This window comes from Halichoeres trimaculatus, unplaced genomic scaffold (assembly GCF_033239565.1).
Source record: "Halichoeres trimaculatus isolate MK-OKI-2021-1 unplaced genomic scaffold, fHalTri1.1 fHalTri1_scaffold_5, whole genome shotgun sequence".
NCBI lineage: Eukaryota > Metazoa > Chordata > Actinopteri > Labriformes > Labridae > Halichoeres > Halichoeres trimaculatus.
Window position 1 is genome coordinate 28,287,561 of NW_027437183.1, and position 24,730 is coordinate 28,312,290.

General features: G+C 39.9%; 1 protein-coding gene across 3 annotated transcripts in view; it reads left to right on the forward strand.

Moving 5' to 3' along the window:
- Positions 1 to 7,545: 7,545 nt before the first annotated feature.
- The window catches only part of pdlim5a (PDZ and LIM domain 5a), a 69,149-nt gene continuing 51,964 nt past the window's right edge, over positions 7,546 to 24,730 (forward strand). For all 3 annotated transcript variants that reach the window (XM_074671398.1, XM_074671399.1, XM_074671400.1), the window contains exons 1-3: positions 7,546 to 7,675; positions 8,103 to 8,354; positions 21,834 to 21,985. In XM_074671398.1, coding sequence (XP_074527499.1) covers positions 8,256 to 8,354; positions 21,834 to 21,985 — 251 coding nt within the window. In that variant the 5' untranslated portion in view covers positions 7,546 to 7,675; positions 8,103 to 8,255. The remainder of the gene's footprint in view (positions 7,676 to 8,102; positions 8,355 to 21,833; positions 21,986 to 24,730) is intronic.

Sequence of the window (24,730 nt, forward strand, 5' to 3'; positions counted from 1 at the left end):
CATGCCTTCAATGCTAGACTGCTGAGTGTTCTGACCAACCACAAACAGGACTGGGGTCTTCATGTCCACAGGTGGGTTATCCACATTCTGCAAACCAGTGACAGCTTTAACTCCCAGCAGAATAGAGCCTAGAGTGAGTCTTACCCTGATGAGGAAAAAAGCATAAACATGAATAAGAAGAAAATACTTTAATTCTTTCTCCTCTTGGCCCATTGACTGTTAGAAGAGGAAAGCAGAGACACACCACAGCTGTCAGATACTCCATTAGGGACACCTGAAATGAGCACATAATTATATATTGACTCAGCTTTAAAATCTAAACGAACAGATGTATATTACCTTTTATTCAATGATTACATCAATATGATATATGATTTACATGACAAGCAATGAGAGCACCTGTGTTCCAACCAACCAGGATAATGGGTTTGTGGGGGAAGTGACTGTGTACCTGAAGGGCAAATATATTACACAATGAAATCATCTGCACAGATACAGCATGTACAGAATTAATAACTAAATCGTTGAATTAGTATTCTAAAAGGCTCAGTTTTTCTGTTTTGTCCTTGATCATAAAATGTCTTCAGGCACTGCAAGGCTAATGTGGTTGTGGTCCAATAAGAAAGTACATGCAAGTTAGTAAAAATAGTAGTATAAAAGACTAAGGGGTGCATGGATTTAATATTTCACTGCACAAACTACAGCTTGACAGGGAAAAAAGCTCTCTCTTAGCTTAACTGATATCTAACTAATTTATTAGTTAGATATCAATTATTTAGTTATAAGTTATTTGGCACTAAAGTTGTACAGCATGTCCCAGTTAAGGCTGCCAGTTTAAAAAATGATTAACACATTTCTATTGCAAAACATAACCACTTTTTCCAGTTTTATTAATGACCACAGTAACTATCTTTCTCAACAATTACCCACATGATTTTGTAACATTTACACAGTTGCAAATCTTTCCAGTAAATCTGGAAGGTAATATGACCCCTCCCCTTATTTGGCTTCAAAGGTCCCTGCACAAATCAGTTAAAAGAGAGCACTTACTGAGAGAAACAGGATTGTTTCCATCCTGTTCCACAAACAAGATTTGAAAGGAAGCGTTTCAAGTTTTCAGCCACAATGGTGAGTTTTTAGCCTGCTTCAGTGTGAAACTGTTGTTAAAAGCAGTCTTTGTCTTTTGATGCATTGAAGTGAATCATAGAGGTGAACCACTGAAAATGATAAGAGCTATATTTAGTTTTCGATGTAGTTTTTATTTTTTATTTTGTTGACAGGACTCTCAAACCATACTTGTCAAAATTAACAAAATGACATATATGTGTGTCAGGAATAGAATGCCAAGTTTAAATGTGTATAAATTTATATTTGTATTTTTTATTATCATTATTATTGCTTTTATTATTATTATTATTATTATTATTATTATTATTATTATTATTATTATTATTATTATTAATAATAATAATAATAATAATAATAATAATAATAATAATGTTAATAATAATAATAATGTTAATAATAATAATAATAATAATAATGTTAATAATAATAATAATAATAATAATAATAATAATAATAATAATAATAATAATAATAATAATAAAAAAAAAATAATAATATTAATATTATCATTATTATAAAAATGAAATAATTAAGACTGATTTGTTTTTGTTTTCCTGTTAAGAAATACCTGGCTCTGTCTTTGGTGTTGTGTGCACTGTACTCCATGTCAAACGGATCATGCTTCTATAAGCGGGTGCCACCAGGTAAAACAAAGAAACATGCAAATGTTTCATTCTAAATATAAAACTGTATTTGCAAGTTTTCTACGTGAAACAATGTTGAAAAAAAACCCCCACAATGATGCCGCATTAGAATAATGAAAAAAAAAGGTTAACCTTTTGTTCTTCCTCCTATAGATGCGACCTTCTGCAAGGATGATGTGGATGACACATGGCATCCAGTTGGCTCTACATGGAGGAACAGCCAGTGTATGGACTGTAGCTGTGGTGGATGTTGTACAGCGTAAGGAGAAAAAACAAATATATATATATATTTACATTTACATTAAATGAATAATTTATCATTTTAAGCTTTACACTACTGACAGTTTAAATTGTGTGGTTGCAGGTTTTCAACCCCAACATCTTTCCCTGAAGACTGTGTGTCAGTATTTGATCAACAGGCGTGTCAATATATTGTGCACAAAAGGAATAACCCATCCATAAGATGTCCTCATGCTGGAGTGGGAAAATAAGAGATTTGCCTCAAGCTGTATTTCTAAAGAGTAAAGCTGCTTCAAAAAAATGTTGAGTTAACAACAATGATAAAAAATGCATTATTATTGTGCTTTTCAAAAGAATGGATTTTCAAAATGAGAAACACGTAAAGAATTGTCTCAGCATAATTTTTTAGAAACCCTTAATTAAAAACTGCAATGCTGGGTTTAAATAAAATCTTCATTTTCAGGAAGTTGGGGTAAGGAAAGCATCTTCTAGATTGTTTTTCCACTATTTTTCAAATAAGTTGCCATGACAGGCCATTGTGTCAAATGTGATTAAAAAATATATTATTTTCAAAAAGATTTAGCTATTTGGTGGATTTTGCCAAAAGAGTTAATCAGTCTCATTCTTTTTTAAAAAAATGAATTTTCTGGCTATTTTTTGATGGGTCAGGCTTTACAAGGTCAAAGGGAATTTTTAGGTTCACTTAAAGCAGGGACGGAGCCAGGATTTCAGTTTCAGAAGGGCTAAACCAATTTGGATTCCATCTTCCATGTAACGGGATGTGAAATTATACTTTTACACTTAGCAGATACATGCAAATCCAGCCTCCCTCACCTTGCTTATAAATAAATGCCCATTAAGAGGGATTTTAGTTATTTCAAATGTAATATCAGTACACAGCCACTAGGGAGAGTAGTGAGTCATGCCCAGAATCAGGCAGTTCACACAATGTGGTGAATGAAGTGTTTGTTACTCTTTTGCTGACTTTTCAAACATTTACAACAGGAAGGTATTTTAAGTAAAGAATGAAATTTTTGATAATGAATGAATTTTTCATAGCCTGCATCTTCTCAAAAATGCAACTGTGAGTCAAAACCAGATTACAAACCTTGTGATTGGTCTGCTGAGTGGGACTGTGTTTTCTGTACTTATAACATTTCCTGAATCTTTGCATGAAAGCTGTACATTGATAAATGGCAACACAGAAAGAATTATAAAGTGCAGTTTGTGTAAAACATTTGTCGAGCTAAAAAGAAGTGGTATACAATGCAAACATTTCATGGAAAAAGAGTCAAATCAAATTCTTTTAATGTGTGTAACTAGATTACATAGAGTGAGATTACTTTCACCACAGTATTTAGATCCCATGTAGTATGATAACTTCCCAGAGTAATCAGTTAATGTGTAATCTAATTACTCTCATGTGAAAGTCATTTGATAAGATAAAGAAAAACTTCCACCTGCACATGCAATCCATGCATGTGTAATCTGATTACATGTAATAAGCAGACTTTCACCTGGATATTCAGTTTACATGCAGTCAGATTAATTTTTTACCCTGTTGGAAAGATGGTTTAAACAGAAATGCCATGTGTTGGTAATTATTCAAAAGTTAAAGCATTTACTCTTCATGATATTAAACCATCATTACTGCTTCAACAATCTCAGTTTGTCCCAATTAGTTGTACATTTTTCTGACGGCACTTACGACAGATCTTGGAAGGGAAAAGGCCATGGCACAAACCTATCCTGCCTTATTCAGTAAAATGGTTTGCAGGATTAGTAAGGCTTACTTCAGTCTGGAAGGATCAGACTGGTTAGACGTTCATACATGAACTCTTCTCAGTATAAACTAACTTCTATGTTTGTCTTACTGGAGTCACCTACAAGTGAAATTATCAAACTGGATGTGACAAGAAAATATCTATTATTTCATTCATCCTTCTTGGATTTTTTTCTCTTTTTTTTTCCACCTTTTTTTTTTATCAAGAAAGGTTCATACATTGTTCTTTGATGTCTATGTTTTAACTAGAGTACAAGACAAAGGTTTAAAAAAAACGCTCTTCGCCATAAAGGGGGACAGTTTAGACCTGAAAAGGGTCCATTACATTTGCAGCCTCTGTATATTTCTTCTATTATAAAAAAAGGCCCACAAATAATGCTATTCAGGCCACAGCTGTTGTATTCAAGCTTGACCTTAACTATACACTAGAGAGATTGAAAACCCTCCATGTGACCCTCCATGTCTTATGTATGTATGTGTGTGTGTGTGTGTGTGTGTGTGTGTGTGTGTGTGTGTGTGTGTGTGTGTGTGTGTATGTGTGTGTGTGTGAGTGTGTGTGTGTGTGTGTGTGTGTGTGTGTGTGTGTGTGTGTGTGTGTGTGTGTGTGTGTGTGTGCTTAAATTTGTGTGTGTGCGTGTGTGGGTGTGTGACCAGCTGGTAGAATTGGGGGTGGGGGTGGGGGGCAAGTGATCCCCTTTTACACATGAAGATGATGCATTAAATGTCATCAGAGAGGCAGATTATCATGCTGTGAAGGGGTGGAGCTCTGTTTGTGTGTGTGTGTGTGTGTGAGTGTGTGTGTGTGTCTGTGTGTGTGTTTGGCTGCAGGCTGCTAAGCTGTGATCATTAAGCATGTGTAGAGGTGAGCATATGGGGACTGGAATAGACCATTTGACCAAACAAAAGACTGGCAGGCTGTCTGGGGTTTCCTGCTACCGCACACCCTCCATTGTTTGTGTTTGATATCATAATCCTGGCCCACAAATTTCCTTTGTTCTCTGGTTTTTGGCCTTTGGTCACTCTTGACAATGAAAAACAATCAATCAGATGTCTTTAGAAAGTGAAATATGTCTGTGGGGCCCATAAGAGAGTTCATAATCCAGAAACTGTATCTCCATGGGACTGGAACCAGTATGCTTGTAGCATGGCTGTTGTATTTTTGAGATCTTTGATTTTTTTTTCATTGTGTACTTTATAACTACTTCAAGGTAGGGTCTGCAGGATTTTCCTGAACAAACAAAAACAAAAACAATTTTCACAGGAATAATCCTGTTCAATCGTCCCTTTTGGGCCTCTATGCATGTGTCTCAGTGTCTGCCTCAACTCCCTCCTCAGCCTGTATGATTTTTGATGTTTAGGTTGTATCCATAGACCGTGTAAAACATGGACATAGTTTGACATCTATGACATCTGTTCCTGAAACCGTAAAATGAAGTCAATCCGTGGATGCATCCACATTGGATATGAACACACACTTCTTGTCTAACAGCTGAGCTGAGCCGTGTCTCTGATTGGACAATCAAACAATCCTAATATCTTCTTAACCACCAAGGTAGAAAAAAAATACACCCCCCAGACATTGTGCGCTGATAGCAAAATTAGCATTTCAGACCCATGCTGAGTTTTCAAATCCAGGCTGTAACTGTCCATTAAATGCCGTAAAAGTCTGTTTTTTTGGTTGGGTGTCTGTGTGTGACTTCTGGTCTTTCTGCAACCAGCCTCAAGGGGATCCGCGATAAACAGCAACTTTGAGAATTTCTACATAGGCTTCATTTTTCGGAACTGGATGTTGCTGATTGGTTGTATCGAGATGTTTCTGGACAAAAATAGGAGTGATTGCATCAGCCAATCACAGCACCCCTAGCTTTCAAGTGACTTTGTGTGTTGATTACTGAGTGGAAGAAGCTATCCCGAAGAGCTATGATCGTGGATGTAACACGGAGGAAGAAAAACACAACCAAAGTGAAACAAAAAGCCAAGCAGATAAAAATCTTTTACTAAAATAGGGTAAAGCCTGACTTGACATTTTCTTGCTTACGAACACTTGGAGAGCAGCCTCGTGCTAAAATCTGTTTTTTTTTCAAGTGTCCGCTTGAGGCTGGCTACAGAAGTGTTGGAAGTCACAGACACACCAAGCCAAAAGCTGTTTTCACAGCAGAAATTGACCTATTTACTGCCTGGTTCAAAGAAAGTGTCCTGTCCGAATCGCTAATTTCACTATGGGCACACACTGTAGAGGGGTACATTTTTTTTTAACTCAGCAGTTTAGACGATATTAGGATTGTGGGCCTACCTAAGCAGAGGCAAAGCTCTGTCACTTCCAATAAAGCCGCGATATCCGATCTGCTTCAAAAGTCTGTTTCAGAAACAGACGGGTGACGTCGGGGAGACTACGTCCATTAATTACACAGCCCATGTTAGAAACGCAATGCCTCAGGTGGTTGCTAAGCTAGTGAGTATGTTTGTAGGCAGTGGACTTGCGCTGCCGCTCATACTGAGCCAAGGAGGAGGAGCCCAGTATAAATACTGTGTTTACTAACAAATAACGACGATCCCTGCAGACTCTTCCTTTAAGCTTTGGTTTGCTACTTTGAAGATTGTTTCCTTTGTGTAGACACATTTACTCAAGCCTTTAACGGAAATGTGTTCTCTGTCGTATCTTCTGAATGATCATTTAAGCTCTATTTCAGGGGAAATGCTTTGGAAAAGTTTCATCCTTAAAGATAGCATCATCTGCAGTGCCACTTCAACTCATTACTTTCATACCTAACTTTTTTATCCTCTCTCTGTCTTTTCGGTCTCACTCTGTCACTCAACATCAAGCTGCAACCTCTTAAAATATGAAGCCTGTAAGTGTTATAAGGACTGCACTTCTGAAGCAACTTCTAAGTGTCACTTGGCTTTCCTCATGGTGCAAATGTCAAATAACAGCTTTCTTCTTTCCCCCTCCATCTCAGTCCCATGAGTATTTTTTTTGTGTGCCACTCTCACTGTGCACAGAGTTTAATACATTATCAAGGTGTACAGTGTTTGTGATTAGAGCCAAGAAAGCACTGCCATGAGAGTTTAACTCATGCACAACAATATCACCCTATATGCAGAGTAAATATTGAGCTGTCTGGTATGACAGGAGGGGTGTGTGTGTGAAAGAAATCCAGGTTTCTGAACCTAAATGATAAAGGAACTCATACGATAGCAAGATGGAGATGATAATTTTATATTTCAAATCATGACATTGGTTTAAAAAAGGGTTTGAATAAGGTGATCTTATGTATCCCATGACCATCACTCCAGCGTGTGACTCCTGTGAGGCCCTTTGGGAAAGTGTTCCCAGATCATGATCTGGTTCCACCTTAAATCAAGAGCCTATAGCATTGAGTCCATGTTCCTAAAATATCCTGATGAAAGATAAACCGTCCCCTCCCTCCTCTTGTCATTTTCTCTGTGTGCACTGCTCCCACACTCTTTCCCTTAATCCCCCCCAGTCACCCCCCTTTCCTCTCAGCCCCCTTTCCTCTTTTTTTTTTTTTCTGAGGGATCACTCCTCCCATCCCGTAGTCTCCCCCTTCATATCATCCTGTTGATTTCTCGTCTGTGTTCCCCTCACTCCACCCATCTGCCATTCCCCTCCTCTTCCTCCTCCCTCTCTCCCCTAAAACTAACCTCTCCTCAGTCCCCCTCTCGCCTCTCTCTCTTACTCTTTCCCTTCCTCCACCTTGCCCCTCCCCTCTGTCATTAGCTGATATATAAGAGCGTTGCATCCCTCTGCGGCGCTCTCACACACACTGTGTGTTGACTGGTAAGGGGATAGTCCAGGGGATTACATTGTCTACCTGCTTGTGAAGGAATTATTCTGCTCACTGGAATAAACTCTGAAGAGGTACAGCTTTTCCTTTTACACAATAGGAGCTTTAAATAAGAAACATTTATAAATTAATGTTAGCTTTGCTCTTTAGCTGGTGGTATTGTAACTCATTCATGCTGTTGAAATGCTGATATATAGCTGGAGAGAAATACTTCTTTCATATTGTCTCATTAGTGAAGGTTTTGTTATAGGGTGTTCAATTTTTTTCATAATGTAGTGTCATCATTTCTTTAATTTTCAACCATAAAATTGAATATGGGACATTTTCAATATGTCTTTTATCTTGCAACTTTTCATCATCTCCCTTGTCATCGTTCTCTCCCCTTGTGTGTAGCATCAACACCTCAAGCTGGTCACTGCAGTTTTCCAATCGCTCCCTTTGTCTTATGTAACAATGTAAAGACAAATCTAACGTATGCTTTTCTTTCTTATCTTCCCTCAGATCTTGAAACATCTCAGAGGTAGCCACAGCACTTTGGACTGAACCATCAGCAACACCACTGACTTCATCAGTATCACTTGACCTGCTGCAGGATTTCCATCACTCTTCTGTGACATCAAAACCAAGAGCGTGTTTTACACCATCAGGAAGACCATGAGCAGCAACTACAGCGTCACTCTGTTAGGACCCGCCCCCTGGGGCTTCAGACTGCAGGGGGGGAAGGACTTCAACATGCCCCTCACCATCTCTAGGGTAAGACACAAGCACATGATAGACTTTCTCTTACACCTGCTTAATGTGAAAACCTCTCACACATTCATTACCACACAATCACACTATACAGGATGGCGTCACAACAATCCCGTATAGCTGTTCAGTCATTTAACTGATTTCCATGCTTCGTTCATTTCCCTCTGTCTTCACCCTCCTCTCTGTGGTGGTCTTTTCACCACCTCTCCCTTCTCCCAGTGTCTCCCTGATTCAACCCCCACCACTCCCAGCGATAGCTCTACTTAATCATACACCATCTGTCATGTATTGACCACGCAGGAAACCTTTCCCCGCTCTCTGCAGGCATTCCATTTTACTGTCTGTGATGATGGTGCAGCAATCAAAGTTTTGGCACACAAATCTTGGCTTTGGTTTGTTTTTGCGTGAGCAAGGAACTTGATGGTCCCTTGGTTTCGCCGCCTTCAATTGTAACCTTTTGTTGCCCTCAAAGTCTGATGTTCATTCACACGTTGAAGTTGACACAAACAAAGCTTTTCTCATCACTTCAACCAAAGGCTGATCCTGGCACAAGATGATCTGTGTTTAAGTTTGCTCAAGCTTCTGTCGTATACGCCCACATTTGCACTTGCAGTATATTCACATGCACTTACAAAGGCACAGATTACAAACACAGGCGGTGTACAGGCACACAGCAACATGAGATGGATGGCTCGCCAGGTCCTGTGCCAGTCCCCCTAGGGGCTGCTTTGGGTTGCCATATTTGTGTTATTACTTTGGATGTGATACTTTTCCCACTAACTGAGGCCATGTGTATTTTTACCACAGTTGTGCATGTGTGTGTGTGTGTGTGTGTGTGTGTGTGTGTGTGTGTGTGTGTGTGTGTGTGTGTGTGTGTGTGTGTGTGTGTGTGTGTGTGTGTGTGTGTGTGTGGCACACAGAGAATCAAAATGACTTGAGATGCCTTCTTGGTAACAGAGAAAACAAATGATGAACAGACGGCAGAGCAGGAAAAAAAAATCAGGAGATAACGATGAATTTCTTCATGAGTTGTGTCACACCTGAAATGAAATAAAGAAAAAACTTGATGTTATCGCAAGAAATCATGTAAACCTGTATTGATGGTGATACTTAGGAGCAGATGCTATTCTTGGTAAAGTTTTTCTTACAAGGACGATATATAACCTTAAACTTCCAAGCGTCTCTCCCATGAACTTTATCGCATTATTACACTGAAAGTGATATAGTTTAAGCTTTCAGAAAGTCTGCAGGGTTATGAATAAGTACTTGTCCTGAAATACATTAAGCTTATTTTGAATTAATCACATGGCTTATTATACTTTGAATAATTGCAGCCTTGTGTCACATCAAAGAAAAAACACAATATCAGTCCAGTTTTCATAATGTCATTGCTTCAAAGTTTGATGAATAAAAATAATGTTCTTGAAAATGAACTCTAATTTAAAGCTCCTGTGAGGGACTTTCTGTTTGTGATGATTTTGTTGTCCCCTGTGGACAAAGTAATATCTCAGCTGGTCTAGTCTTGTTCATGTGTCAGACAAAAAAGTTGCTTTCCTTTATCTTAATGACCAAAGTTTTAATCCATTGGTCATATTCAAGCGCCTCAAATCACCTTGTCTCTCACTCAAAGTGGTTTAACCTCTTAATACCTGAGCTTTTGTCTGGTGTGCATTTTTAACTCAATTTGCTATAAGGGATACGTAAGACCTGATAAGTAAAATAACTAAACTTGGTCATTGTACGAGAAGTTTGATTATTTGTGCTAAGAGTTCTCTATTAGCTGTTTGTAAGTAGTTTTATTTAACTTAAATATGTTGTTTTTTTCAGTAAATGGGTGTAATGTTCTGATTTCAACAAAAGATGATGTGGGAAGTGTCCCCAAATTTGGGGAATCGCTCAAAATTTAAAAAAAAAAAAAAAAGTATCATGGATTTTAGACGCAGAAATGAAATGTCCACATATGTAGACGCTGGGTCTCAAGAGGTTAAGGCAATGGAAATAACATTACAGAATTTTTTTTTACATAGTTGTCTGGCTTTTACTTTCTGTAACATTTTTTTATACTGTAATTTTATAAAACAGACAAACAGTGATTCAGGTTTGAAATTACCTAACAGAGTAGGCACTGAGTTTGCACTCATGATGTCTTGTTCCTACCAATCATAATTTTTCTCTATCTATTGTTATGAGCTCTGCTATGACCTGTCTGGGACTAGAACAGAACAGAATAGAATAGACAAAAAATGTCCATCAGAGACAACAGCTTATTTGCAATCCTCCTGTCAAGCACCACCTCCACAGGGTGCAGGACTGAGCTGGCCTTCTTAACCAGTCTGATCAGTCTCACTCTCCTGTATCCTATCTGCTCACAGCAGGTGAAATCCTTCCAATGTGGAATACATGTCTGGTGTTAGCTCTGTTAGCTCTGTTAGCTGTGTCTGTGTATAGCATGATGGTACTCTGCCGGTGTTCACTTAGGAGCTGGGTTGGCACTGCTAGCTCATTCGTCGTATTAGAAGTAGATCTTGCACTCCGCGTAATGATTAATGAAAGTACAGGTTGATGTCCTCTCCTCTTAGTGCACCTCAGTACCAGCACGTCAACCTAGCCTCCTTTTCCCCAGCGAACCCAGCACTGGTTAGCATCGACATGAAACGGGTTGCTAATAGCAGATGAAAATTAGTGTAATGGTCAACTCTGATCAAACTGTTTATTTATTGTCAATTTCAATAGATCAGTACATACATACCAGTGGCGATTGCTCTAAGACTGCAAGGGAAGCTCAGCTTCCCCTAAAATGTACCCAAAAAAGTGGTGATATGTTCTGCTGTGTGTACATTTCATTGACAAAATATGTCCTAGAATTCCTTCATCTTTTGTTCAGAATCAGCTCCTATCACAGGTAACTGGCTCCACTTCCTTCTTATTCATCTCCGCAGCGTCTCAGCGCTTTAACACAGTTGGATGCTCAGCGTCTTCTGACTTCAGCGGAGAACCTTAGAGTGGGTTGTTCCACTGTGGAAACTGGACGGTCATTGGATAAACGCTGGGCTTTGTCCCGCCCATCGGACGCTCAGCGTCTCTGGGGGTCTATGAGGCAGTGGACTGGCCTGGACGCTGGGCTTCTGTGTGATGATTGGATGACCTGTCTGAGGCCGAATCCCTTTTTGATTGACAGTGAAATGAGCCAGTCAGCGATCAAATAACCCTTCACCAGAGCATCGTCTCAGTTGTTCTGGACTGATCCAGAGGCTTCATCGATCCCCAGCGAGTTTACCTTTCTTAAAAACGAGCGTTGAGAGAATGCTGGTAAAATCCCTGGGAAAAACACCTGGTTCGTACGACAGGGTCACAGATCATTTTCTTGAAAATGAATGGAGGGTAAAATTTACGCTTAAATAAATTTATTATGTAGGCCAGAAAAAAAAACAAGCTTCCCCTCCTTGACTGACCAGCAGCCACCACTGGTACATACACAAATAAAAAGTGAATACAAAAATATATATATGTATATATCATACCTTCACCTTCTCCCTCAGTCTGAATTGTTTGAACCCATGTCTCTTTCACTGCATTTATTCAATGGCAATGAAAGGCAGGACTTCTGACCACTAAGCACCAACCATCTGCCCATGTACACTGGCACATAGAAACAGACTCAGATCGCTCAGTGCCAGCTCCCACAAGGCTGGTACTCAAAAGGTATAGACCAGAGGTTATTAGAGAACAAGCCACTGCTGCCAAACCACACTCACACCAACAGCTGCTGTTGCTAAGCTCTACACAAATGTGAACATACTGAGGGTTTTGACATGACAGACACTGAATCATATGGGGTCACGCTTCCAAAACCCAAAACTGCACACCCTGAACTCTCAGCACAGTGACTTGATGTTTCACAACTTTTTTTTTTCTTCTTTTCTCCCCACTGTTTAGAAAAAAAAACAGTTTTAGGAACAAGCCAAGATTGACAGTGTTACTTCTCAAAGTGCCTATAAAATGTTTTACAACAGCATTCCAGTCAAACATTGTCCATAAAAGGAGATATTTACAGGCAAAAGGAAAATATTGTCGTAAAGGTAACATGCCTGCTGATGGTCTTTTTAAGAATGGATTCAGTAAAAGCTCAAACAGGAGTTTTCAGTTTCACTTACAAGAGGCTGTTGACTTTGAGAGAGAATGGCTGTTTGGTAACGTGGCTGCTCCAGAGGCACTATGCCACCTTATTACCTTGTCTTTCACTGAAGCAACCATTGAACTGATACACTGCAGGAAAAAACTGAGCTGAAAGCAACTTCCTCCTGCTCCTCAGTAAAAAAAACATTGTGATATCAGAGATCTGAAGCTTTTTAGGCTTTTCTCCCATGTGTATAGACAGGAAAGGTTGTTTACTATTCACAGTTATATTTACAACACGGAATCAATACTTAAAGCTTGTTTGAGGGCAGCCCACTTACAGGTTCTCCTGCTAAAATAATTTAAGAGCAGGCAGCCCGGGGGGAGCCTGTGCATTAGGCTTCTAAGAATAGACGAATGATTTCACAGGTCGCCTCTCATGACCGCACCCACTCCTGACAAACTGATCTCAGATCTGTTGACAGGTTTTAAAAGCTGGTAGAATGGGGTTCAAGATTAATGAGAGTGCATCTTGAGTATTGCAGATTTTTGTATCTTTTGGGCTCTTATGTCTTTATTGGGGAAGAATGTCATGACAGGAAAGTTTAAGGGTGGGTGTAAAACTACCTCCTACCTTTTCAAGGACTGCTTCTTACGATTTCACCAAGATAAACTGGTCTCCAGAAATGTCTAAATCAAGGGTTAGTGTCAACAAACTTTTACAAGAAAGGGTAATTTGTCGGGAGTCTTTTTTGAGTTCTTAATGTTGTTTGAAATATCTTAACAAGTAGAGAAGACTGAATTGTAGATCTATAAAGAATTTCAGTCTCCTACATGGTGTTTTTAGCTCAGACCACCAATGAGTCCAATACTATTGATCAAACCCTTCCCAGGAGCTCTGAGCTGAAAGATAAAAACAGGTTTTGAAGAACTGGCAGTCAAGCTGGATGCTGCTTTGCTTTGACCAAAGCAAGTTGACCGGACAGCTAATCTATACTAAAACCTTTTCAAGGAAGAACGCAGTTCCTGGAACAGCATCAGAGATGGCCTGCCTCCCCTCTGATGCTTTTCAGCAGGCGATGACAACTGACCACAGTGACGGCTCTGTTTGAAATATAGCCTCTGTCTTTGCGCCTCACTCTACTCACCTCCTCTTTCTTGTGTTGCAGTTCTTCCTCTCACAACACTGGTCTGAGACCATGGGTCTCATACCAGTGCTGCTGCAAACTTAACGCCTTAACCTTTCATACCAGACTGCTGGAGCCACTTGACAGCTCTTTCATCTGAGTCAATAGTACTTAATTCTGTCTTAATCTAACAAGTCCCATATCTCCCTGTGAGTATCTCTCTGTCTTAGGAAAACAGCCCTGCTGCCAGAATCAACATCTATCATTTCCTCCCCACAAATCAATCCGTCAGTGCTTGTGTGCATGTTGGGGTAGACTTGTATTATTCTGACAGCGCAACAGGCTACACTTTTCTGAGTTCACACAGAGCTCAACAATTTATCAGTCCTGAAAATGTGGATTTAAATTCATTGTTTTTTCAACTTGCATAGTTTGGCATTCAGTTATTCTGGCTTTTAATGATGTAATTTTTCTTTTCTTAACCTCGGATCTTTGATCTATGATACCTGAGTGATTCATGGGAAGAGAAGAACGGGTAGCATATTTTTTGGAAACATTCTTATCTGGCCATTATGTATGCTGATAGTCATCTGTTCTTACTGGTAACATCACAAAGGCGTCCATACCAAGACATTGCAATGATAAAAGTATTCATAAAGAGATATACAACACAATTTATCAGCACAACTTGAATACTAAGTGGCAATAACCTAAAATTTCAATGACTGTGCTTTAAGAGATCAGAAGAAGGGAATAAATCTCTATAGCAGTTCCTATCCTCTATGTTTTTTGACTCTTTGATGAGGCTCTGTTTCGATATGAAGCACTGGACTCCAGACCCTGAAGACTGATTCCTACAATTACATAAGGCAACTTTTTCTAATGGTTTAGATGCCAGAAGTTTTTGTGTTAACTGGTGAAGTACCAAATCCAATTCAATTTTTCTCTGAGCATCAGCTCTTGTTCTCCTGTACAGGCAGTTTTTAAGCCCATCACCCCTGGATAAATGTTCCCCCACTGACATGTAGCTTATTCAGGCTTTCAGACAAGTTAGCATACCAGTAGCTTTTAACAGTTAAACCAGACATACCCAATAACTTCAAACCCACATTTAGGATCACTTACAGCTTCTGTAAGTGTGTGTCACTGATGACGTACAAATGTCCCCCTGTGTGTTCATATGGAATAAGAACAATCCAGTCTTGTGTTCCTATGGCTCTGCTCCTGGACGTGTGTTTCCCAGCTCTGCCAATGCTGGGTCCCCCGGCACCATGACAATCACATCATTGAGACTGGCTGTGAATACTGGCTTGTTCACGTTGGGGTTAGCAAAGAGCAGTTTTCTTGCACAACACAACATGATTTTGTAGATACTGATGTTATATTGACTTATTTATCTTATACGAGTCTATTGCTTCAGTTCACATCATGCAAATAGTCATGTAGAGGTTAAGTACACCTTGATGTAAATGAATGGTTGATGCTCTCCAGCTTTATTTGTGTCTTTTTCTAGTGAACTACTAAACACTTTTTTGTAAAGAACCTTTTTTTAACTCATGGGTGAAAGTTATTTTGGGTGGTGTGCTGCTGCAAATGAGCTCAAAACTATCAAAGATATCAGCTTGGCTTGACAACAAAAGCTGTAATGCTGTTTTCCTGAGCCCTTGATATTTTGGTACCTCTTAAAACAGAGTGGCAGACCTACATTCTGTCTCTTTTGTCTTTCCATTTGAAAGGGAAATACTTAGTTGGGTTTTCTTAAGCATTTTTCACCAAGATCAAATTTCTGCCTGTGATTCAAATTAAAAAACCTGAACATTTATCCTGAAATATGTGTAAATATATACATTTTTTCTCAAGGTTGTGAATGTTTTTTTGTTGCTAGACTTGCCGGTATCAATCTCCAGTCCATGTCTACTACTTCCAGGGTTTTCACTGCTAGCGTGATGTGAACCATCTGCCTGTCATCTCTGTCAGTCCACTCGCTGAAAGCAGCCTTTGTCAAAAGCACTTAGGCTGGTCAATGTATCTTCAAACCAGACACTGTTTCAGCACTCCAGCATGGTGTCTTTTCTAAGTGTTGGAAACTTTGTTTATTTTCTTTCTTTTATTTTTTTTTACAGCAATTAAATCAGGCAGAAAATGTGTTGAAAAGTGATGTTACTGGAAACACAACTGTGAATTCATCTGCAAAGGTTTTACCACAGCACATCTGTTTTTCTCTTTCTTTTGAACAAGGGTCTTTTCTTCCACTTTTGCATAAATAGTGAGCTTAGTTGTTTTTTTGTACCTAAATTTTTACCAACCTAGGGTGCGGAAAACAACAGCCTGCAACCTCTGGAACGAGGCTGATAACAATTTGAAGATAAGTCTCTGTGAGGTTGTTATTGTCAGGGGTCAAAGTAAAATTGCGCTTGTCATTTAAAGGAGCCGCACAGCAGCATCTGCTTGCTGTTGTTCAACTTCAGCACAACTTTTATAGCATAGCATGAACATAATGTAAAATCACCATCTAATCAGTCATGAGCGGAGCAAGTAAAATCCAGGTCACCGGCGTCCGTTCAGATCCTGGCGCACAGTTGGGTACAAAGCCATCCACAGAAGGATCCAGCAGGAGACTGTTTGAGAATTAAAGTATCCTGCGCCCCCCCAGCATAAACCTCAGATGGTTGCTGAAAAAATTTAGTCTGGAGTTCTGGTGTCATCTCAATCAGATGAAGCAACAAATGCTTACATGCTAGGCTAGGCTAGGTCTTTGCCACAGACTACACTTAACTCCGCTATTTTCTGCTGTTACTACACATTTTTTTTAACTCACCAGAGCAACCTACCATCTCTGCAACATGATCCCAGGCAACATTTTTTTGTTGTTGGTCACGGTAGCCAAAAAGGTGGACATTAAACAGAATAGGACGAGCCCAAACACTATTTATGAGCTTTTTGGTATCCATGATGGAACTAGGAAGTTACATGCATTCTTCTTTAGGGCCCGCTTGGTCAAAGGACATCTCTACTCTGATTGGTGGCCACCGTTTGCCGCTGAACTGTGTCATAGCTAGTTACCATAAGGCTGACCAAGGCTCATCTTCTCATCTGGTGCCGCTTTTGATGCTTTTGACACTTTTGACGCTTTAGCCACTTTAGCTGCTCAGGACTCCGGACTCTCATTGAAAATGGATTAACTTCCAGCGTGCTTGTCGCTTTTGCCCCTTTTGCCTCTTTTGGTGTGAACGCACAGTTACAAAGGTTTTTTATGTATTGTTGTTGAAAGTCTGACTTTAAGATTAACTGTAGGCATTTTGTGTTCATTTACTTAATGGGACAGTATATATATATATATATATATATATATATATATATATATATATATATATATTAGTGTTGTTGATTTAAATCTCACTGCCATAAAAACATTGTTTCTTTTTCTCTTACATCAATACCAACTCAAAATGTGATTTAATCTGCTTTCCTCCCTGACTCTGCATTCTCAGTGTCAGGATGATAGTGTTAGGATTTTTTTTTTTAGATTCCAGCAAGGTTATTCATTTCAGTCTTATCTAACTGTCAGCAAATGTCCATGCATATAAAGAGCCAGGCTCAGCCACAGCTAGAGACAGTGCTTCGTAAAGCAGCATGAAGTCACACATACGTAATATGTGCAAAGTGTTGAAGCTGCTGTTTTTTTTGCCTGAGCCAAAGCAGCACAGCCATTAATCAAACTCTGGGAAACTCGGCTTGTTGAAACAACAAATTATTCAGATTTCTGCATTTGATTTTCTCAAAGATTTGTTTCATCTTCTTTGATATGTAAATTGAAACTACTTGGAGTCTTTTTAATCACAGGGATTGAAAACAAATGTTTGTTATATTGAAACACAATCCAGATACAGTAACTGACATGCGATTTATTTTCCATTTGTTTTATGGTCTTCTTTTTGTCACTTGATGCATGGACAGCAGAGAAATGTTTTGTTGGCCTGTGTCTGTTTGACTGAGTGTGTGTACAAAGCAGGAAGAGAGCAATAACTGAGGGGAGAACTTAAAATTAAACATTCCTTGGTGGTGATTGTTCATGACAGTGCCAGAGTGGTTAGCATGCTGCTTAAAAAAGGTCAAGATGTTAGAGAGGAACAGGCCACATATCCAGAGAGCCCTGTAATAGTTTCTCTTCCCTTTCCTTTTGTTTCTTTGCTCTTTTCCATCCATGCAATTTTAATCAGTGTCAAGTCGAGCCCTTGTTACTCCCTCTTCTTCCTACCCTATGTGGTTTTGAGGGTGGTGAGTGATGTTGCGTGTGTTGGGCTAATATGACTATAAAAGGTTGGGGCTGCAGAGCCTCAGAGCTAATCCGGGTGCAGAGCCACTTTTATTAGCCCTGCCTGTGTCTGTCTGTCTGTCTGTCTTTGTGTTTGTGTGAGTGAGTGAGTGGGTGAGTGAGAGACAAAGATAGAGGCAAACACACACACATGCACACACGCAGAAAGGATGAAACATGCCAAAGACAGCTAAACCCACATCACACCCTTTCATCCTTGGCTGTCACTTCTCATTCAGTAGGAACATGTTTTTCTTTCAAATTCAATCGCTGCTCTGGAAGTGATATGTGGCAGCTAAGAGTCACTGCAAAGCTAGGGCGAGCACAGGAGTGGTATGTGTGTGTTCAGTGAAGTGGCCTGTGTGGTCCTTTTTCATAGTGTCAAAAGAAACAGATGACCTCACTCCCCCATCGGACATACGCAGACCTTATGTGTGACCAAGAATGGTCAGAACCACAGCTGCCGACGGCCTGCTCTTTGCAAACTTTGAATAAAGAAATATATTAATCCAGTTTTATTTAAACACACAGAACTGCCCCTTCATCTGATTGCTCTGATGTTATTACTGCATTTAAAAAAAAATGCCAATACCGCAGAGTATTATATCACTGACTGATGTAGTGATACGTCACGTTGGTCTAAATGAAGATACAAAGCTTAGGCGTCATGGGAAAGAGACAAGAGACACAATGTGTAACATCCTGCACACACTTCCAAATTTGTCACTGTCCTCCCTCAACCTGCTGATAAGAGGTACTCTGGTTTAAATGACACGAGCTGCCACAGTGAGTTACTCTGTCTCTGTCTGTCGGCAAAGCAGTCTATGAGTTCAGAGCATTTAATAAAACAACTACTTTGATTAACGCTCTCTTCTGTTTTATAAGAGACATCAGATTGTTAGATTAATGAAAACGTGAAAAAACAACTTTTTTTCCAATACTTGTTTACAAAATATGTCAAGCATTGCTCACAGATAGATAGTAAACAACACCAGTTAAGGGTATGAAAAAAGCCAAATACCTGTTGTTATCTATGAAAGAGGAACCACCAAGCACAGAATTGATAAAGTACAACATAAAAGCACAATGAAGCCATGTTCAGACACAAGACTGGAATAAAATTGTACTGAAGCAGTTTAATGTGAGTTGTATTATGTAGCCCCAACGTGTTTCAAATTAACCAGCTTCCCGCACAGTGGAAGTGCAGCAATTAAACTCAGTTTGGAAACAGATATATAAACCATGAGTTAACTGAAAAACAGTGAGAAAAGAAACTGAAAGTCTGCATAATTTATGATGTGCAACAATGCTGATTCCCCCAAAACAATAAAACTGCTAAGTGTGTACACCATGTCGTGTCCCATTAGCTATTTGACACCTTTTTAATTGTGTTTGTTGAGAAGTGTAATGGGAAAATTGCTTTTTACTGGACCTTTACACACCTCGTCTTTACTGAAACAGTAAATTGTTTCGTAAGATCGTGTTATTTATTTATTTATTTTTTTCAACCTCATCATCCTTAAGTCATGTTAAATGTTGAAAACTAGCTCAAACTGTTCAAATAGAGCCCCACATTATCTGCTTGTTTTTTTTTCTTTACCTGGCAGCTACAAGCAGTAGTGTTCTCATACAGACAGCAGAGCCCTTGATAAAAATCTAGCACCTTGTTTCTATTGCTGAGTCCTTTGTGATCTGATTAAATCTTGCCTGATCTGGTACTGGCACCATCATTTAAAGTTGACTTCTCTTGGCCTCTGAGATTTTCCAGAGCACTGATCAAACTGACTCACTTGATCAAATTCTTCTTCGTTTGCTCAACTGAAATAACATTACAGTAATACAAAACTGTCAAAGTAGAGAAACTCAAAACAGTCTTCTAAAGGAATTGGTGAGTGAACACTGGACTAACAAACATTCCCCTGCAGGGTGCCCAAGAATGGAAATTTCAAGAGTCTGATCGAACATTTATTTCATGGACTTTTACAGTCGAAAGACTGGTATCTAAGGGTGGGTGCTAGTTGGTGCTGCTGGGAAGTGATGCACTGCAGCTTCTACAGCTACAAGCTAACCTGCCCTTGAATAACCAAAGTAAGAGTTGTGTTGGCACTCTGCTGGACTAAACCCATGTTGGTGGTGGTGTTTTTTTCTCTGGCATGATTTTAAGTTGCAACTGTGTGAAGAATGTTTCCAGATCACATATCTGCTTGTTGTGTGTGATATGATTTTATTAGGTTCTTCTAACTGTGACCATCAACAGTAACTGCAATGAAAAGTACACAAATTCAAGATTCATTTTTGTTTTGTTTTTGTTGTTAGTTTTGAGGGTTAAATTGAATCCTGAGGTGAGATAGTAAATACTACCTGCTGAATTGATGAAGACAGGGGAGAGCTGCACAATGGTGCAGTGGTTAGTGCTGTTGCCTCAGCTTGTTTCAGCTAGTTGGTGTACCCCTGAATCCTATGCGGGTACGGTGCGGCTTGTGCATGTAATCCGTATCATTAAAATCACAGTTGTAGGCTCACATTAGCCCCACATGGTGCGAGTCTGCTTGCGGGAGCCGTAGGGCACAATAGGAAGAATCCATAAGAAGTCAATTTTTCCTGGACACCAGAGAGGGTCTGCATCAAGCTGAATGAAATATGACGAGCTACACAAGAAGTAAATTGCCAGGTGGAATGAAGATCCGTTGTTTTTCCAAATAAAATCAGTGTAAAAAAAATGTAACTTGAGTCTTCTTTGACAGCACAGTCGCGCTAGTAGTAAATGTAAACATTACATCACACCCGGTGACACGAGGTCGCAAAAAGTGAGCAGCACAGCATCTCCTCACTCAGTTTGACGACAACAATGGACGAGAGACTCATCCTTGAAGTGGAAAGTCATTCCATTTTATATGACACATCCCATCCTTGTTATAAGGATAATACAAGAAAAGAAAAAAGTAAAGTTATTTAAAATAATAAAAAAATTAAGGAATAAAGGTTTATGTAATTACTCATTGTAGAGGGAAATAATTCCAAATGCACTTGACAGCGTGCAGTGTTACAGGCAAATACATTTAGCTTGTTCTCACGCGAAGTCCAGACAAGAACGTGAACCCATGTGAACTTGTAATATCCCGAGTGCCCTTTCTGTACCCGGTACCGGAGCCAGCCACAGCCTCTATCTGGAGCTGATGTGAGTGGCAGCTTGTGGAAAATCCGCACAGAATCTGGACTGAAACCGTTCTGGAGCCAATGTGAGCGAGGTGTGTGCATAATGGTTGTCTGTGTCCACATGATAGCCCTGTAATTGGCTGGAGAACAGTCCAGGAGGCACCCTACCTTGCGCCAGTGACAGCTGGGATAGGCTCCAGATAATAGATGGATGGATATGGATGGATGGACTGCAACTTTACACTCTACACTTAAGGTTTTACATCCAACTTGGGGACGAGCGGGGTAGTCTAAGAACTTGCTCCACATTTTGAAACTTCATAAAGGGAAGGGGGTACCAAACCTGGCCTGGGAATGCTCTGAAACCCCTCAGGGTAGACTAAGCTAAACCTTTTCTTTTGAGAGAACTGTCTTGGCTTGCTTCCTTAGCTTCCTGCCACCAAAGAAAATGCATTATGACTGCTCCGTCTTTTCTTCCACATGCTGTGGTTAAACGTTTTGAACTTTCTCTTCCCTCGCCCATGTTGTAAGCCCAGTTTGACAGCAGGTCGTAAAGAAGAAACGAAGGTAACTCAGAGTAAAAGCTTCAGCTATTAGACACACATCAGTGAATGAACACCAGACCCTCCATCATGTGGTAAAGGATGAGGTCTTTCATTAGCTTTGGCTAAATGCTAAAATAAAGGGAATACTTATTTTCACATCAACTTAAATCAGTCTTCTGTTTCATAAGTCTGACTTTGGTCTTACTGGTTTTGTGTTTTGCAGCTGACAGATGCTGGGAAGGCAACTAAAGGTGGAATTGCTGTTGGAGATCTGGTTCTGTCTATCGATGGCATCGCGACGGAGGGCATGAACCACTTGGAGGCCCAGAATAAAATCAAGAGCTGCTCTGGCAACCTCAGCCTCACTCTGCAGAAGTAAGCCATGATCACACACTCCGTATACATGTGTGCAATGATAAAGCAGAAGAACACAGCCGCTTCTTCTACAATGATTTAATGTGTGAATGTGAGTGGGAAGCCATTTATCTCCTGGTGGACAGAGAGTCCATGCACTCACTTATAAACACTTCCAAACAACCCATCTCTGCGCCAAATTTAGAGCCCATGGTTCCCCTTGCAACCCCAGACATCCTGCATAAAAGCAGATGTTCACTGTTGTTGTAGGAGTTAATCTTCTCTCTAACTTGCAGCCTCACCATTAGTTCTGCCTGATATTCACTCCCTGAAGGACAGAGGGATAACTTAAATGACTGCAAGAACATCACACTCGAGGACCAACTCCTTTTCCCTAAAGCCCACTCCTCACCGTTTGGTGGAATCCTGTTGTAGAGTTTAACTGATTTATGGCAAACATTTGTCTTATATTGTGTGTGTGTGTGTGTGTGTGTGTGTGTGTGTGTGTGTGTGTGTGTGTGTGTGTGTGTGTGTGTGTGAATGTGTGTGTGTGTGTTTAAATTGGTTCTCATATGGTTTGAATTATCAGTTTCTTTGAAATAACTTGTAGCTGTACACATGCACGTGTTTTTATTTTAAAACTGCGAGATAACAAAGGTGCAGATTAGCAATTTAAAGGACTGGTGTAAAAATGAACACATGTTGCTTTGAAGCAACTCCAAGTTGGTTGATATAATCATAAGCTCAGAGCTATACCCCCGCTGTGCTTTGCTGTTTCTCTGTGTAGGCATGTCTTGATTTCACTTTCTGTCCTCTGTGGAGTGTTTTTTTTTTTAATTTTTCCTATAAGCCTGCCCTCATTTGAGGCTAACTGTGCATGTCCTCTAAACCAGTGGTTCTCAAAGTGGGGTCCCAGGACCCCCAGAGATCCACAAACCATAGCTTAGGGATCTGCAGAATAATTAAAAAAATGATTGTAAAAGCGTGCTATATCACCGAAAAAGCATATCAACAAACCAGCAAAGTCAGCTATTTTATTTTTTTCCAATACCCCTGCCCAATTTAGTTTATATGCCATGAGATTAATTCTGATATTATTGTGAAATGTCTATCTCTCTATAGTACGCAACAATAGTAACAAAAAAAATAAATAAATAAAAAATAAAACAAAATAAAAAAACACTGGAGCCAACATTTTTTTCAAAGTTTACATAACAAATAACTTGGAAGGTATGAATGTAGCCTGATACTATGGTTGGAAAGTACTACATTGTTCATCATTACGCGCTGCACGGTAGCGCAATGGTAAGCGCTGCAGCCTCACAGTAAGAAGGTCACCAGTCTGATTCCCAGCTTGGCCGGTGGGCCTTTCTGTGTGGAGTTTGCATGTTCTCTCCGTGCATACGTGGGTTACCTCCAGGTACACCAGCTTCCTTCCAAAAACATTCTCGTCAGGTTAATTGGTCACTCTAAATTGTCCCTAGGTGTGAGTGTGTGAATGGTTGTTTGTCTCTATGTGTCAGCCCTGGGATTGGCTGGCTACCAGTCCAGGGTTTACCCCGCCTCTCGCCCAATGACAGCTGGGATAGGCTCCAGCCACCCGCGACCCTGAACAGGATAAGCAGTTAAGAAAATGAATGAATGAATGTTCATCATTACATCGTGCTAATCAGTGTTATGATAATGAGAGGGTCCTTGGAAAGATGTCACACCTAAAAGGGGTCCACGGTCTAAAAAGGTTTGCGAACCCCTGCTCTAAACTGTGTCCAAATAATGATAGAGTGGAGATGTTTGGCCAAGTGTTATAGATCAAATACTATAATACCACAGCATTTATGACAACCACGTGGGCCTGTATTTCACAGGAACCAACGCCAGGGTGTTGGTTCCTGTGAAATACAGGGCCACATTAAAAATGCATCCTTAACAAGTGAAACCAGACAATGAAAATGATCATGGGTCATCAACCAATAGAAAAACTGCAAAAAATAGATTTTTTTTGTGGCCCTTGAAGGAGAGATTGGCAAACTACAGCAAAGTACCTAACCATCTGAGACCCGAGCCTTTGTCTGGTGTGCAGTAAAGAATGAAGTATCAAAGGTCTGAGAGGTAGAGAAGTACTGTCTTCATTTGAACATGCAGAATTCAGTGGGTTAATATCTGTCCCACCACACCAAGTTTCTCTCTCTTGACTGGTAAACATGCTTGCTAATGGCCCTCTGCTAGATGGCAAGAGAAAAAAATATGCGTAGTTTTTGTTTTTGTACTGAGATGTAAACACATTTTGAAGCTAGTGGGACACTGGTTCTATAGCTGCAGGTAATTTGGCCACGGCTTCATGCTTTGTTTTGGCGTGTAAGTATAAAACTGTGTCATCAGCGTATAACTGTTCGTTAATGTCTGGACAAACATTTAAGATACATCCAGATAGTGCTGGTCCCAGTATAGAGCCATATGATACTCCAGCTGGACAGCTGAGGTTTATTATTGTACGCTTCCATTCTATACACATTTTTTTCCCTATTCTCTTTCCAGTTAATTCCCTTTTCACATTAAACCACCTAAAGAGCTGCCAGGTACCTGCATAACTGTATGACTCTGTGAAGCTGTGCTTGTTTGGGCGAGCCAGTTAAAGGATTATCTGTTCTGCTTGCTGTTTCCGTAGCCAACATCAGCCCTTAAAGGCTCGACGCATGGCCTATCAGAAACACATGGAACAGCTTGTTTCATTAAGTGGCAGCATTATATAATTAAGGCTGTGCGAGT